The sequence below is a fragment of the Bombina bombina genome, chromosome 6, assembly GCF_027579735.1.
Source record: "Bombina bombina isolate aBomBom1 chromosome 6, aBomBom1.pri, whole genome shotgun sequence".
Taxonomy (NCBI): domain Eukaryota; kingdom Metazoa; phylum Chordata; class Amphibia; order Anura; family Bombinatoridae; genus Bombina; species Bombina bombina.
The window spans coordinates 657,073,817-657,090,316 of NC_069504.1; the positions used below are offsets into that span (position 1 = coordinate 657,073,817).

Genomic DNA, 16,500 nt, shown 5'->3' on the forward strand with positions numbered 1-16,500 from the left:
ATACACATATAAATACATAAATACATATGTACACATATAGAGACACATATAAATACATACATATCCATCTTTAGAGATGTATATGTATGTATCTCAATGCCTGCGTTTTTTTTTCTAAAACGCGAGACCTCATATCTTTGAGCCCATATAACTTTTTTGTGCAGTATTTTTTTAAAATAATTATTATTAGATGGTGTTATAATGAGTATGTGTTCTTTGTAATGTATGTTTCATGTGTTTTGTGACACTTTTTTGTTTTGCAAAACAGTTAGCAACAGCTCTGAGAATGTGCTAACTCAACGAGCATTAACTTGAATTGCGCTCAATCAACTGCATTTACTTTCAACTTGTAATACCAGCGCAATTTAACCTGCGTGCAAATGATCCCGAAAACCCGATATCGCTTGTGCGCAAAAGTTTGCACTCCACTCATAATCTGGCCCATAGTAAATGAAGGATCTTGTTTAGAAATAAAAAATAAACAAAGTATTACAGCATTTAATTTTTGCGCTAAAATATCCCTTTAAAGTGAAATTTAATGAATGCATTAAAAGATTTAATAAAGCTAAGGATAAAAGCATTTTTCACCAAAAGTGCAATATCAGAACAAGGCTTCATGATCTCAAATTGGAGCCTTTATTGTTGCAGCATTTTTATTTTTTACAGAAAGAGCAAGGCGATCCTAATATTTAATTAAGCGTACATTTCTAGACGAAATCTGAATCTTCTGTTTCTTATCTGTTATAAAAATCTATGTTTCTTTGATGATATATAATGTATACTTACTTGTATATAATATTGAAATCAGAAAAGTAAAGTGTTATGATCTCCAATCGTCCGTGTATAGACAGGACCTTAAACCACACCTGACCACACCGACTGTCTGCTATATGAGATTTTCCATTGTAATTATCCTGTAACTGAATGCTGTCCATTCAGTGATCATTCAGCTATTACATAGATAATAGCTAGAATATTAAATTCCCAAGAATACAAACGAGATTTATTTAAAAATGGAATATGTAAGGCTTTTGATCATTCAATGGTGAAATATTTTAGGAGATCACCAGCTTTTTTTACAGGTGAGCTTAGATACTTATTTTAGGTACTCAAGTAGAAATCAGCTGACATAGTGGAATGTTAATATTGCAATGCTGGAATGTTTCCACCTGTGTCATATATAGTTAAACTATTCTGTATTTTTTAATATGATTGTTAAGAAACAATATTGAGAATAAGAAGATAACAATGGGTTTATGTCATTGCAAGAAAAATAGTTTAAAATGTTTGGTAACTTGTCAAATTCTATGATAACAAAAATGATTATTTAAATTATTATTAATTATTAAAATATAATTATGCATGGAAGACTAAAATAACCTAAAAACTGTGTAACTTTTTTTTTTTTAAAAAAACAAGCTTTATTTTGAGAATAAAGCAAACAGAAGAGAGCCAGAATTGTGCATTAATTTCAAAAAATGATTCCAGTATTAAGAAGAAATAGATTAAATACACTCACAAGGATAAATCACCTGATTGCAGGGTGCTAAATATTGCATTCTGGGAATTTTCCACAAGCCTCCCAGCTAACTTATTCATAGGCTTATGTGGAGACAGGACTGGTTTATTTTTTCTGCAGATTCATCATTTCCATTACCACTGTGATTGAGGAGGATTTCATTGGGATTTCAGGACTTGAAATACATTTAGGGCTATATTACAAGTGGAGTGCTAAATTATTGTGTGCCTGCAAACGGCAAATTTGCCTGCTTGCGGGCGCGCGATAATTAACCAGCTATTACAAGCGCTAATAAAATTAACCAGAGATCCGATCCCTGGTTAATTTTATAAATGTGCCCCAAATGCCCCCAAATTACAGCCTAGTGTATTTTATTAAAAAAATAAAGATAGCAGCATCTTTATTTTATGTAGTATACATTTATTTTATGTAGTGCCTTTACATTGCGGTCTATGGGAACTGTGTGTTCCCAGTAAATATATATGTATATGCTTTATATACTTATATATTTATGTGTTAATATGTGTATATACACATATCAACACTTAATATATATATAAGCTTATACATATATATTTAAAAATGCTGCAATCACTGTGCAACTTACCCCCTTTGCTGCACTTAGGTTCTGTGCAATCTCTGACAGCATCAGAACGAGGCTCCCATTAGCGCAATGATTCCTAGCAATGTGAACGCGACCTTGTAACATTAGCGTGCGCTGGTATTACAAAGTGGAGCGCTAATATTGCTTGTAATCTAGCCCTTAGTGTATAGGAGTTCACCCAGTATATGAATGCAAGTCACAGATCCTGGTCATGTCTTTGTGTATGCTAATCTCTTCTCATTATCTACACATATAAATAACAGTCTGCCACTAATAAGGATACTATAATTCAAATATTTCATATAAGATTTCATGCACAGAAGTGGGATTATAATATATGTACAAATATCATGTTAATACACATCACAGTTTGGGGATGTTGTTCATATACACATTAGATCACACTTACAAATAACAAGAGTGTGATTAATCCTGTTGCCTGTTTTCTATGACAGATATGCTGTTGCTGTGGCCCTTCTCCATGTTCTTTGTGCTGCTCCTGCTGCCCCAGCATTAAAGTCTCTACAGGGACCAGACTCCTATACACACTTTTCCACATTCTGGCCTCTACAGTCTGCTGCCTCATGCTCTCCAGAAAGGTATCAGAGGCTGTCAAGGAGCATGTAAGTAACAAGGCACTTTAAGTAATAGAGAGAAAAAACCCGTCAAAACAGTTTTACTCAACCAGTGTGCACCTTTGTATGTGTATTAAAAGGATAGGAAAGTCAGAATTAAACCTGCATGATTCAGATAGAGCGTGTTATTTTAAGACACTTTTAAATTCACTTCTATTTTCAAATGTGCTTCGTTCTCTTGGAATCCCTTGTTGAAAAAGAATACACACTTTTCCTACACTAGTGGGAGCTAGCTGCTGATTGGTGCCTGCACACATTTGTCTCTTGTGATTGGCTAGCTAGATGAGTTCATCTAGCTGCCAGTAGTGCAATGCTGTTCCTTCAGCAAAGGATAAGAAGATAATGAAGATAATTTGATAATAGAAGTAAATTTGAAAATTGTTTAAAAATGTATGTATCCAAATCATGAAAGAAAGTGTTGGGGCTTTCTGTCCCTTTAATTTTGTCAGGCTTCTATTTCAAACCAAATAACTATTATCATTATTTTATAATATAATATAGGTTTACTAAATGCAAAGCATATAAAATAAAAATGTATATAAAATGAAAAATACAAAATAAAATCAAATGTGAAGGCAAATTGGATATTTTTTAAGGTTTGGAATTCACAATATCTGTATTATTGTGATAATGTTTACACGCGTTTTTATTTTGTATATATTAAAGATTAACTTTACCATATAAAAATGAAGATAAATACAATGGATCTTATATGATTAGGTAGTGATTTTGAATAGTTGTCAAATACTAAGTAACCAGCGGGAATATAATAGGAATATTCCTCCATACATAATTGGTATAGTAAGTTGACCACATGTTTAGATTTAACCAATTGGAACAATTTATGAGTCTTAAAAAAGGTTGGCAATTAATGTTTTTTAGCAACTATGATTAAGGTTATTGCCAAAACACGGAGGTAACAGTGCGGAAATAAAAAATAGTGCTTTTTAGCAGAGTATCTATCATTATTTTAAACATGGAATGTAGTGTTTGTATTCCTGCTGTATATACATATACTATTCAATATGATTTAAGCCTTATATGTTTGGATGTCTGTTTTCCTGCTTGTAGGTGCCTTTGTTTTCACTGTTATGCAAACACCTTCCTGGAGGCACAGACTGTGATATGCTTGTGGGTTACTCAGCTGTGTACAGAGTATGCTTTGGGACGGCTTCTTTCTACTTCATTCAGGCAGTTTTCCTTGTGAATGTAAAATCAACAGAGGAATTCAGAGCAATGGTGCACAATGGGTAATAATTTTATCTAAGTGTATGATTTCTCATTGCTCATTAGTATAAGAGAAATGGTTATACATTTGTTTCAGACGCATTTGGACAGTAAACACACTGAATTTACAATACATTTCTATTGTCTTGCTATAAAATAACATCAGCAAAGTCTAAACATGGTTAAAACATGTTACCTTGTTTGCTGCAATTTTTAAGAGGCAAACTCCAACCACCAATTGCCTATTTGGAGTATTCAATCTAGGCTTGAGTCTGCAGCTAAAAAGGCTAGCCATGGTCATTATGTTAGTATAAAGCACATTTACCAACATTACAAGTTTTGCGCTATACCGGGTACGTAAAGAACGCAAACATTTTTGCGTTATCACACTTTCCATAGTGCTGCCATTACAAGTTAAGCCAAAAGTTTCTCTTTTTGTGCAGTATGGTGCTCGTGCACACTTTTCCCCATAGACATCAATGGAGAGAAAGTGTTAAAAAAAACACCTGCGATCGCGGAATGGCAATCGCTGTAACACAAACTTATTAATGTCTATGGGGAAAAGAAAGTTACGTTAAAACACCCTAACATAAACCCCTAGTCTAAATACCCCTAATCCACTGCTCCCTGACTTTGCCGACACTAAATAAAATAATTAACCCCTAATCTGCTGCCTCCAACATTGCTTACACAAAAAAAAACTATTAACGCCTAAACTGCCGACCCCCACATCGCTACTACTTTAAAAAACCTATTAACCCCTAAACAGCCGACCCCCCCCACATCAAAACTACTACAATAAACCTCTTAACCCCTAAACTGCCGGCCCCCACATCGCAACACACTAAATTAAACTATTAACCCCTAAACCTAATACCCCCTAATTTTAAATTAAATTTACAATATAACTATCTTTAAATAAATAAAAACTTACCTGTCAAATAAAAAAAAAACTAAGTTTAAACTACAAAGTAACCTAACATTACTATTTTAAAACAATAAAATTAGTGAAAGATAAAAGAAACTAAATTACAAATTAAAAAAATCCTAACACTACGAAAAAAAATAAAAATTACATTACAAAAAAATAAAAACTCTAAAATTACAAAAAATAAAAAACTCTAAGATTACAAAAAATAATAAACTAAATTATCCAAAATAATAAAAATCACACCTAATCTAATACCCCTATAAAAACAAAAAAGCCCCCCAAAATAAAAACACCCCCTAACCTAACATTAAACTATCAATAGCCCATAAAAGGACCTTTTGTAGGGCATTGCCAGCTCTTTTACCTAAAATTTACAAAATCCCCCTAACAGTAAATACCCCCACCCAACCAACCCCCCAAAATAAAAAACCTACGTCTAAAAAAAAACCTAAGCTAACCATTGCCCCTAAAGGGGCATTCAGCTCTTTTACTGCTCTTTTACTGCCCATACCTAATTTTTTTTTAAAAAAAACACCCAATAAAAAAAACCTAACACTATCCCCAGAAAATCTACTCACAGTTCCTGAAGTCCGGACATCCATCTTCATCCAGGCGGCAAGAAGTCTTCATCCAGGCGGCGACATCTTAATCCATCGGATGATGCTCTGTGCCTCCACAGCTTTGTGCCACCGGGATGAAGATATACCCCCGCGATGGATGAAGACTTCTCGCCGCCTGGATGAAGATGGATGTCTGGACTTCAGGAACTGTGAGTAGATTTCATGTGGGTACTGTTAGGTTTTTTTTATTTTTTGGGGTGGGTTTTTGTTTTAGATTAGGGTTTTGATGGGCAGTAAAAGAGCTGAATTCCCTTTTAAGGGTACTGCCCATACAAATGCCCCTTTAGGGGAAATGGGTATTTTAGGATTTTTTTAGATTTAGATTTTTTATTTTGGGGGGTTGGTCGGGTGGGGGTTTTTACTTTTAGGAGGGACTTTGTAATATTGTAAGGTAAAAGAGCTGTTTTACTTAGGGCAATGTCATACAAAAGGCCCTTTTAAAGGCTATTGGAAGTTTATTGTTAGGTTAGGGGGTGTTTTTATTTTGGGAGGCTTTTTGTTTTTATAGGAGTATTAGATTAGGTGTAATTTTTATTATTTTGGAAAATTTAATTTATTATCTTTTGTAATTTTAGAATTTTTTTTTTTTTTTAATAATTTCAGAGTTTTTATTTTCTTGTAATGTAATTTTTATTTTTGTTCGTAGTGTTAGGATTTTTTAAATTTATAAAAAAAAAATTTTTTCCGTTAATTTTATTGTTTTAAAATAGTTAAGTTAGGTTACTTTATAGTTTAAACTTTTTATTTCACAGGTAAGTTTTTATTTATTTAAAGATAATTATATTGTAAATTTAATTTAAAATTAGGGGGATATTAGGTTTAGGTGTTAATAGTTTAATTTAGTGTGTTGGGATGTGGGGGGCGGCAGTTTAGGGGTTTATAGGTTTAGTTTAGTAGTTGTGATGAGGTGGCGGCGGTTTAGGGGTTAATAGGTTTATTATAGTAGTGGCGATGTGGAGGGGCCGGCCGTTTAGGGTTTAATAGGTTTATTGTAGTAGTGTTATGGGGGTGGGAAGATTTAATGGTTAATAGGTTTATTATAGTAGTTGCGATGTGGAGGGCCGGCAGTTTAGGGGTTAATAGGTTTATTATAGTAGTAGCGATGTGGGGGGGCCGGCGTATTAGGGGTTAATAGCTTTATATAGTGTTGGCTATGTGGGTGGGCAGCTGATTAGAGGTTAATAAGTTTAATATAGTATTTGCGATGCAGGAGGGTGGCGGTTTAGGGGTTAATAGGTAGTTTATGGGTGTTAGTGAACTTTGTAACATTTTAGTTATGAGTTTTGTGAAACATTTTTGTTTTGCAAAATCCATAACTACTGATCTCAGATCGCGGAATGGATCTTGTCGGTAAAGACTGTAACACAAGCATTTTAGCCGGACCGCACAACCTGTGATATGGCGCAATGGAAATCCAACACTAAAAACTTATTTTTTTGAGTACCGAATGGATTGTTGCGTTACAGGTTAAAATGCTAGCTATACCGCTGTGACTTGTAATATGGGAGACCTGCCATTCCCATGCGCAATGGGCAATTTGTCAGCAGTATAGCCGTACCGCATCATACCGCAAAACTTGTAATCTAGGTGATTGTTTTGCAATTGTTATCTGTTAAAGCCAATTAGGGGCATATATATATATATATATATATATATATATATATATATACACAGTATATCCAGCTTAGATAATTAGAAAATGACATGAAAATAAATAATTAAAGTATACTGCAAAGTTGTTTTACTGTTCGCAACTAAACATTTTAATTTGAAATCTCATGTGTTTGCTGTCCCTTTTGGTATTGTTTTATACTGGCTGCAATGTGATTTATGAATTGTATAACAGCTTTTCTACTTGCATTGCGCATGTATGTGGTGCCAGTGCAATATCAGTTGGTACTGTATGCTCTACTTGTATTGCGCATGTTTGTGGTGCCAGTGCAATATCAGTTGGTACTGTATGCTCTACTTGTATTGCGCATGTATGTGGTGCCAGTGCAATATCAGTTGGTACTGTATGCTCTACTTGTATTGTGCATGTATGTGGTGCCAGTGCAATATCAGTTGGTATTGTATGCTCTACTTGTATTGCGAATGTATGTGGTGCCAGTGCAATATCAGTTGGTACTGTATGCTCTACTTGTATTGTGCATGTATGTGGTGCCAGTGCAATATCAGTTGGTATTGTATGCTCTACTTGTATTGTGCATGTATGTCTTGCCAGTGCAATATCAGTTTGTACTGTATGCTCTACTTGTATTGTGCATGTATGTGGTGCCAGTGCTATATCAGTTGGTACTGTATGCTCTACTTGTATTGTGCATGTATGTGGTGCCAGTGCAATATCAGTTGGTACTGTATGCTCTAATTGTATTGTGCATGTATGTGGTGCCAGTGCAATATTAGTTGGTACTGTATGCTCTACTTGTATTGCGCATGTATGTGGTGCCAGTGAACTATCAGTTGGTACTGTATGCTCTACTTCTATTGTGCATGTAGGTGGTGCCAGTGCAATATCAGTTGGTACTGTATGCTCTACTTGTATTGAGCATGTATGTGGTGCCAGTGCTATATCAGTTGGTACTTTATGCTCTACTTGTATTGTGCATGTATGTGATGCCAGTGTTATATCAGTTGGTACTGTATGCTCTACTTGTATTGAGCATGTATGTGGTGCCAGTGCTATATCAGGTAGTGCTATATGCTCTACTTGTATTGTGCATGTATGTGGTGCCAATGCAATATCAGTTGGTACTGTATGCTCTACTTGTATCGTGCATGTATGTGGTGTCAGCGCTATATCAGAGGGTACTGTATGCTCTACTTGTATTGTGCATGTATGTGGTGCCAGTCCAATATCAGTTGGTATTGTATGCTCTACTTGTATTGTGCATGTATGTGGTGCCAGTGCAATATCAGTTGGTACTGTATGCTCTACTTGTATTGTGCATGTATGTGGTGCCAGTGCAATATCAGTTGGTACTGTATGCTCTACTTGTATTGTGCATGTATGTGGTGCCAGTGCAATATCAGTTGGTACTGTATGCTCTACTTGTATTGTGCATGTATGTGGTGCCAGTGCAATATCAGTGGGTACTGTATGCTCTACTTTTATTGTGCATGTATGTGGTGCCAGTGCTATATCAGTTGGTACTGTATGCTCTACTTGTATTGTGCATGTATGTGGTGCCAGTGCAATTTCAGTTGTTACTGTATGCTCTACTTGTATTGCGCATGTATGTGGTGCCAATGCTATATCAGGTAGTGCTGTATGATCTACTTGTATTGCGCAGGTATGTGGTGCCAGTGCTATATCAGTTGGTACTGTATGCTCTACTTGTATTGCGCATGTATGTGGTGCCAGTGCAATATCAGTTGGTATTGTATGCTCTACTTGTATTGTGCATGTATGTGGTGCCAGTGCTATATCAGTTGGTACTGTATGCTCTACTTGTATTGTGCATGTATATGGTGCCAGTGCAGTATCAGTTGGTACTGTATGCTCTAATTGTATTGTGCATGTATGTGGTGCCAGTGCAATATTAGTTGGTACTGTATGCTCTACTTGTATTGCGCATGTATGTGGTGCCAGTGAACTATCAGTTGGTACTGTATGCTCTACTTCTATTGTGCATGTAGGTGGTGCCAGTGCAATATCAGTTGGTACTGTATGCTCTACTTGTATTGAGCATGTATGTGGTGCCAGTGCTATATCAGTTGGTACTGTATGCTCTACTTGTATTGTGCATGTATGTGATGCCAGTGTTATATCAGTTGGTACTGTATGCTCTACTTGTATTGAGCATGTATGTGGTGCCAGTGCTATATCAGGTAGTGCTATATGCTCTACTTGTATTGTGCATGTATGTGGTGCCAATGCAATATCAGTTGGTACTGTATGCTCTACTTGTATTGTGCATGTATGTGGTGTCAGTGCTATATCAGTGGGTACTGTATGCTCTACTTGTATTGTGCATGTATGTGGTGCCAGTCCAATATCAGTTGGTATTGTATGCTCTACTTGTATTGTGCATGTATGTGGTGCCAGTGCAATATCAGTTGGTACTGTATGCTCTACTTGTATTGTGCATGTATGTGGTGCCAGTGCAATATCAGTGGGTACTGTATGCTCTACTTGTATTGTGCATGTATGTGGTGCCAGTGAAATTTCAGTTGGTACTGTATGCTCTACTTGTATTGTGCATGTATGTGGTGCCAGTCCTATATCAGGTAGTTCTGTATGCTCTACTTGTATTGTGCATGTATGTGGTGCCAGTGCTATATCAGGTAGTGCTGTATGCTCTACTTGTATTGTGCATGTATGTCTTGCCAGTGCAATATCAGTTGGCACTGTATGCTCTACTTGTATTACGCATGTATGCGTTGCCAGTGCAATGTCAGTTGGTACTGTATGCTCTACTTGTATTGCGCATGTATGTGGTGCCAGTGCAATATCAGTTGGTACTGTATGCTCTACTTGTATTGCGCATGTATGTGGTGCCAGTGCTATATCAGTTGGTACTGTATGCTCTAATAGTTTTGTGCATGTATGTGGTGCCAGTGCAACATCAGTTGGTACTGTATGCTCTACTTGTATTGTGCATATATGTGGTGCCAGTGCTATATCCGTTGGTACTGTATGCTCTACTTGTATTGAGCATGTATGTGGTGCCAGTGCAATATCAGTTGGTACTGTATGCTCTACTTGTATTGCGCATGTATGTGGTGTCAGTGCAATATCAGTTAGTACTGTATGCTCTACTTCTATTGTGCATGTATGTGGTGCCAGTGCAATATCAGGTAGTGCTGTATGCTCTACTTGTATTGCGCAGGTATGTGGTGCCAGTGCAATATCAGTTGGTATTGTATGCTCTTCTTGTATTGCGCATGTATGTGGTGCCATGGCAATATCGGTTGGTACTGTATGCTCTTCTTGTATTGCGCATTTATGTGGTGCCAGTGCAATATCAGTTAGTACTGTATGCTCTACTTGTATTGCGCATGTATGTGGTGGCAGTGCAATATCAGTTGGTACTGTATGCTCTACTTGTATTGAGCATGTATGTGGTGCCAGTGCAATATCAGTTGGTACTGTATGCTCTACTTGTATTGTGCATGTATGCGGTGTCAGCGCTATATCAGTGGGTACTGTATGCTCTACTTGTATTGTGCATGTATGTGGTGTCAGCGCTATATCAGTGGGTACTGTATGCTCTACTTGTATTGTGCATGTATGTGGTGCCAGTCCAATATCAGTTAGTATTGTATGCTCTACTTGTATTGTGCATGTATGTGGTGCCAGTGCAATATCAGTTGGTACTGTATGCTCTACTTGTATTGTGCATGTATGTGGTGCCAGTGCAATATCAGTTGGTACTGTATGCTCTACTTGTATTGTGCTTGTATGTGGTGCCAGTGCAATATCAGTGGGTACTGTATGCTCTACTTGTATTGTGCATGTATGTGGTGCCAGTGCTATATCAGTTGGTACTGTATGCTCTACTTGTATTGTGCATGTATGTGGTGCCAGTGCAATTTCAGTTGGTACTGTATGCTCTACTTGTATTGTGCATGTATGTGGTGCCAGTGCTATATCAGGTAGTTCTGTATGCTCTACTTGTATTGTGCATGTATGTGGTGCCAGTGCTATATCAGGTAGTGCTGTATGCTCTACTTGTATTGTGCATGTATGTCTTGCCAGTGCAATATCAGTTGGTACTGTATGCTCTACTTGTATTACGCATGTATGCGTTGCCAGTGCAATGTCAGTTGGTACTGTATGCTCTACTTGTATTGTGCATGTATGTGGTGCCAATGCAATATCAGTTGGTACTGTATGCTCTACTTGTATTGTGCATGTATGTGGTGCCAGTGCTATATCAGTGGGTACTGTATGCTCTACTTGTATTGTGCATGTATGTGGTGCCAGTCCAATATCAGTTGGTATTGTATGCTCTACTTGTATTGTGCATGTATGTGGTGCCAGTGCAATATCAGTTGGTACTGTATGCTCTACTTGTATTGTGCATGTATGTGGTGCCAGTGCAATATCAGTGGGTACTGTATGCTCTACTTGTATTGTGCATGTATGTGGTGCCAGTGCTATATCAGTTGGTACTGTATGCTCTACTTGTATTGTGCATGTATGTGGAGCCAGTGCAATTTCAGTTGGTACTGTATGCTCTACTTGTATTGCGCATGTATGTGGTGCCAATGCTATATCAGGTAGTGCTGTATGCTCTACTTGTATTGCGCAGGTATGTGGTGCCAGTGCTATATCAGTTGGTACTGTATGCTCTACTTGTATTGCGCATGTATGTGGTGCCAGTGCAATATCAGTTGGTATTGTATGCTCTACTTGTATTGTGCATGTATGTGGTGCCAGTGCAATATCAGTGGGTACTGTATGCTCTACTTTTATTGCGCATTTATGTGGTGCCAGTGCAATATCAGTTAGTACTGTATGCTCTACTTGTATTGTGCATGTATGTGGTGCCAGTGCAATATCAGTTGGTATTGTATGCTCTACTTGTTTTGTGCATGTATGTGGTGCCAGTGCTATATCAGTTGGTACTGTATGCTCTACTTGTATTGTGCATGTATATGGTGCCAGTGCAGTATCAGTTGGTACTGTATGCTCTACTTGTATTGTGCATGTATGTGGTGCCAGTGCAATATCAGTTGGTACTGTATGCTCTAATTGTACTGTGCATGTATGTGGTGCCAGTGCAATATTAGTTGGTACTGTATGCTCTACTTGTATTGCGCATGTATGTGGTGCCAGTGAACTATCAGTTGGTACTGTATGCTCTACTTCTATTGTGCATGTAGGTGGTGCCAGTGCAATATCAGTTGGTACTGTATGCTCTACTTGTATTGAGCATGTATGTGGTGCCAGTGCTATATCAGGTAGTGCTATATGCTCTACTTGTATTGTGCATGTATGTGGTGCCAATGCAATATCAGTTGGTACTGTATGCTCTACTTGTATTGTGCATGTATGTGGTGTCAGCGCTATATCAGTGGGTACTGTATGCTCTACTTGTATTGTGCATGTATGTGGTGCCAGTCCAATATCAGTTGGTACTGTATGCTCTACTTGTATTGAGCATGTATGTGGTGCCAGTGCTATATCAGGTAGTGCTATATGCTCTACTTGTATTGTGCATGTATGTGGTGCCAATGCAATATCAGTTGGTACTGTATGCTCTACTTGTATTGTGCATGTATGTGGTGTCAGCGCTATATCAGTGGGTACTGTATGCTCTACTTGTATTGTGCATGTATGCGTTGCCAGTGCAATTTCAGTTGGTACTGTATGCTCTACTTGTATTGCGCATGTATGTGGTGCCAGTGCAATATCAGTTGGTACTGTATGCTCTACTTGTATTGTGCATGTATGTGGTGCCAGTGCAATATCAGTTGGTACTGTATGCTCTACTTGTATTGTGCATGTATGTGGTGCCAGTGCAATATCAGTTGGTACTGTATGCTCTACTTGTATTGTGCATGTATGTGGTGCCAGTGCAATATCAGTGGGTACTGTATGCTCTACTTGTATTGTGCATGTATGTGGTGCCAGTGCTATATCAGTTGGTACTGTATGCTCTACTTGTATTGTGCATGTATGTGGTGCCAGTGCAATTTCAGTTGGTACTGTATGCTCTACTTGTATTGCGCATGTATGTGGTGCCAATGCTATATCAGGTAGTGCTGTATGCTCTACTTGTATTGCGCAGGTATGTGGTGCCAGTGCTATATCAGTTGGTACTGTATGCTCTACTTGTATTCCGCATGTATGTGGTGCCAGTGCAATATCAGTTGGTATTGTATGCTCTACTTGTATTGTGCTTGTATGTGGTGCCAGTATTAATATCAGTGGGTACTGTATGCTCTACTTGTATTGCGCATTTATGTGGTGCCAGTGCAATATCAGTTAGTACTGTATGCTCTACTTGTATTGCGCATGTATGTGGTGCCAGTGCAATATCAGTTGGTATTGTATGCTCTACTTGTATTGTGCATGTATGTGGTGCCAGTGCTATATCAGTTGGTACTGTATGCTCTACTTGTATTGTGCATGTATATGGTGCCAGTGCAGTATCAGTTGGTACTGTATGCTCTACTTGTATTGTGCATGTATGTGGTGCCAGTGCAATATCAGTTGGTACTGTATGCTCTAATTGTATTGTGCATGTATGTGGTGCCAGTGCAATATTAGTTGGTACTGTATGCTCTACTTGTATTGCGCATGTATGTGGTGCCAGTGAACTATCAGTTGGTACTGTATGCTCTACTTCTATTGTGCATGTAGGTGGTGCCAGTGCAATATCAGTTGGTACTGTATGCTCTACTTGTATTGAGCATGTATGTGGTGCCAGTGCTATATCAGTTGGTACTGTATGCTCTACTTGTATGTGCATGTATGTGATGCCAGTGTTATATCAGTTGGTACTGTATGCTCTACTTGTATTGAGCATGTATGTGGTGCCAGTGCTATATCAGGTAGTGCTATATGCTCTACTTGTATTGTGCATGTATGTGGTGCCAATGCAATATCAGTTGGTACTGTATGCTCTACTTGTATTGTGCATGTATGTGGTGTCAGCGCTATATCAGTGGGTACTGTATGCTCTACTTGTATTGTGCATGTATGTGGTTCCAGTCCAATATCAGTTGGTATTGTATGCTCTACTTGTATTGTGCATGTATGTGGTGCCAGTGCAATATCAGTTGGTACTGTATGCTCTACTTGTATTGTGCATGTATGTGGTGCCAGTGCAATATCAGTGGGTACTGTATGCTCTACTTCTATTGTGCATGTAGGTGGTGCCAGTGCAATATCAGTTGGTACTGTATGCTCTACTTGTATTGTGCATGTATGTGGTGCCAGTGCAATTTCAGTTGGTACTGTATGCTCTACTTGTATTGTGCATGTATGTGGTGCCAGTGCTATATCAGGTAGTTCTGTATGCTCTACTTGTATTGTGCATGTATGTGGTGCCAGTGCTATATCAGGTAGTGCTGTATGCTCTACTTGTATTGTGCATGTATGTCTTGCCAGTGCAATATCAGTTGGCACTGTATGCTCTACTTGTATTACGCATGTATGCGTTGCCAGTGCAATGTCAGTTTGTACTGTATGCTCTACTTGTATTGCGCATGTATGTGGTGCCAGTGCAATATCAGTTGGTACTGTATGCTCTACTTGTATTGCGCATGTATGTGGTGCCAGTGCTATATCAGTTGGTACTGTATGCTCTAATAGTATTGTGCATGTATGTGGTGCCAGTGCAATATCAGTTGGTACTGTATGCTCTACTTGTATTGTGCATATATGTGGTGCCAGTTCAATCTCAGTTAATACTGTATGCTCTACTTCTATTGTGCATGTATTTGGTGTCAGTGCAATATCAGTTAGTACTGTATGCTCTACTTCTATTGTGCATGTATGTGGTGCCAGTGCAATATCAGGTAGTGCTGTATGCTCTACTTGTATTGCGCAGGTATGTGGTGCCAGTGCAATATCAGTTGGTATTGTATGCTCTTCTTGTATTGCGCATGTATGTGGTACCATGGCAATATCGATTGGTACTGTATGCTCTTCTTGTAATGCGCATTTATGTGGTGCCAGTGCAATATCAGTTAGTACTGTATGCTCTACTTGTATTGCGCATGTATGTGGTGCCAGTGCAATATCAGTTGGTACTGTATGCTCTACTTGTATTGAGCATGTATGTGGTGCCAGTGCTATATCAGATAGTGCTATATGCTCTACTTGTATTGTGCATGTATGTGGTGCCAATGCAATATCAGTTGGTACTGTATGCTCTACTTGTATTGTGCATGTATGTGGTGTCAGCGCTATATCAGTGGGTACTGTATGCTCTACTTGTATTGTGCATGTATGTGGTGCCAGTCCAATATCAGTTGGTATTGTATGCTCTACTTGTATTGTGCATGTATGTGGTGCCAGTGCAATATCAGTTGGTACTGTATGCTCTACTTGTATTGTGCATGTATGTGGTGCCAGTGCAATATCAGTGGGTACTGTATGCTCTACATGTATTGTGCATGTATGTGGTGCCAGTGCTATATCAGTTGGTACTGTATGCTCTACTTGTATTGTGCATGTATGTGGTGCCAGTGCAATTTCAGTTGGTACTGTATGCTCTACTTGTATTGTGCATGTATGTGGTGCCAGTGCTATATCAGGTAGTTCTGTATGCTCTACTTGTATTGTGCATGTATGTGGTGCCAGTGCTATATCAGTTGGTACTGTATGCTCTAATTGTATTGTGCATGTATGTGGTGCCAGTGCAATATCAGTTGGTACTGTATGCTCTACTTGTATTGCGCATGTATGTGGTGCCAGTGCTATATCAGTTGGTACTGTATGGTCTACTTGTATTGTGCATATATGTGGTGCCAGTTCAATATCAGTTAATACTGTATGCTCTACTTCTATTGTGCATGTATTTGGTGCCAGTGCAATATCAGTTGGTACTGTATGCTCTACTTGTATTGAGCATGTATGTGGTGCCAGTGCAATATCAGTTGGTACTGTATGCTCTACTTGTATTGCGCATGTATGTGGTGTCAGTGCAATATCAGTTAGTACTGTATGCTCTACTTCTATTGTGCATGTATGTGGTGCCAGTGCAATATCAGGTAGTGTTGTGTGCTCTACTTGTATTGCGCAGGTATGTGGTGTCAGTGCAATATCAGTTGGTATTGTATGCTCTTCTTGTATTGCGCATGTATGTGGTGCCATGGCAATATCGGTTGGTACTGTATGCTCTTCTTGTATTGCGCATTTATGTGGTGCCAGTGCAATATCAGTTAGTACTGTATGCTCTACTTGTATTGCGCATGTATGTGGTGCCAGTGCAATATCAGTTGGTATTGTATGCTCTACTTTTATTGCGCATGTATGTGGTGCCAGTGCAGTATCAGTGGGTACT

The 16,500-nt window shown here is 38.3% G+C and overlaps 1 protein-coding gene across 1 annotated transcript in view; it reads left to right on the forward strand.

Annotated features, from left to right (window-relative positions):
- SERINC4 (serine incorporator 4) overlaps nucleotides 1–16,500 on the forward strand; it is a 250,149-nt gene that overhangs the window by 61,242 nt on the left and 172,407 nt on the right. Inside the window, exons 2-3 of the mRNA XM_053719367.1 lie at nucleotides 2,579–2,746; nucleotides 3,830–4,008. Coding sequence (XP_053575342.1) covers nucleotides 2,579–2,746; nucleotides 3,830–4,008 — 347 coding nt within the window. The remainder of the gene's footprint in view (nucleotides 1–2,578; nucleotides 2,747–3,829; nucleotides 4,009–16,500) is intronic.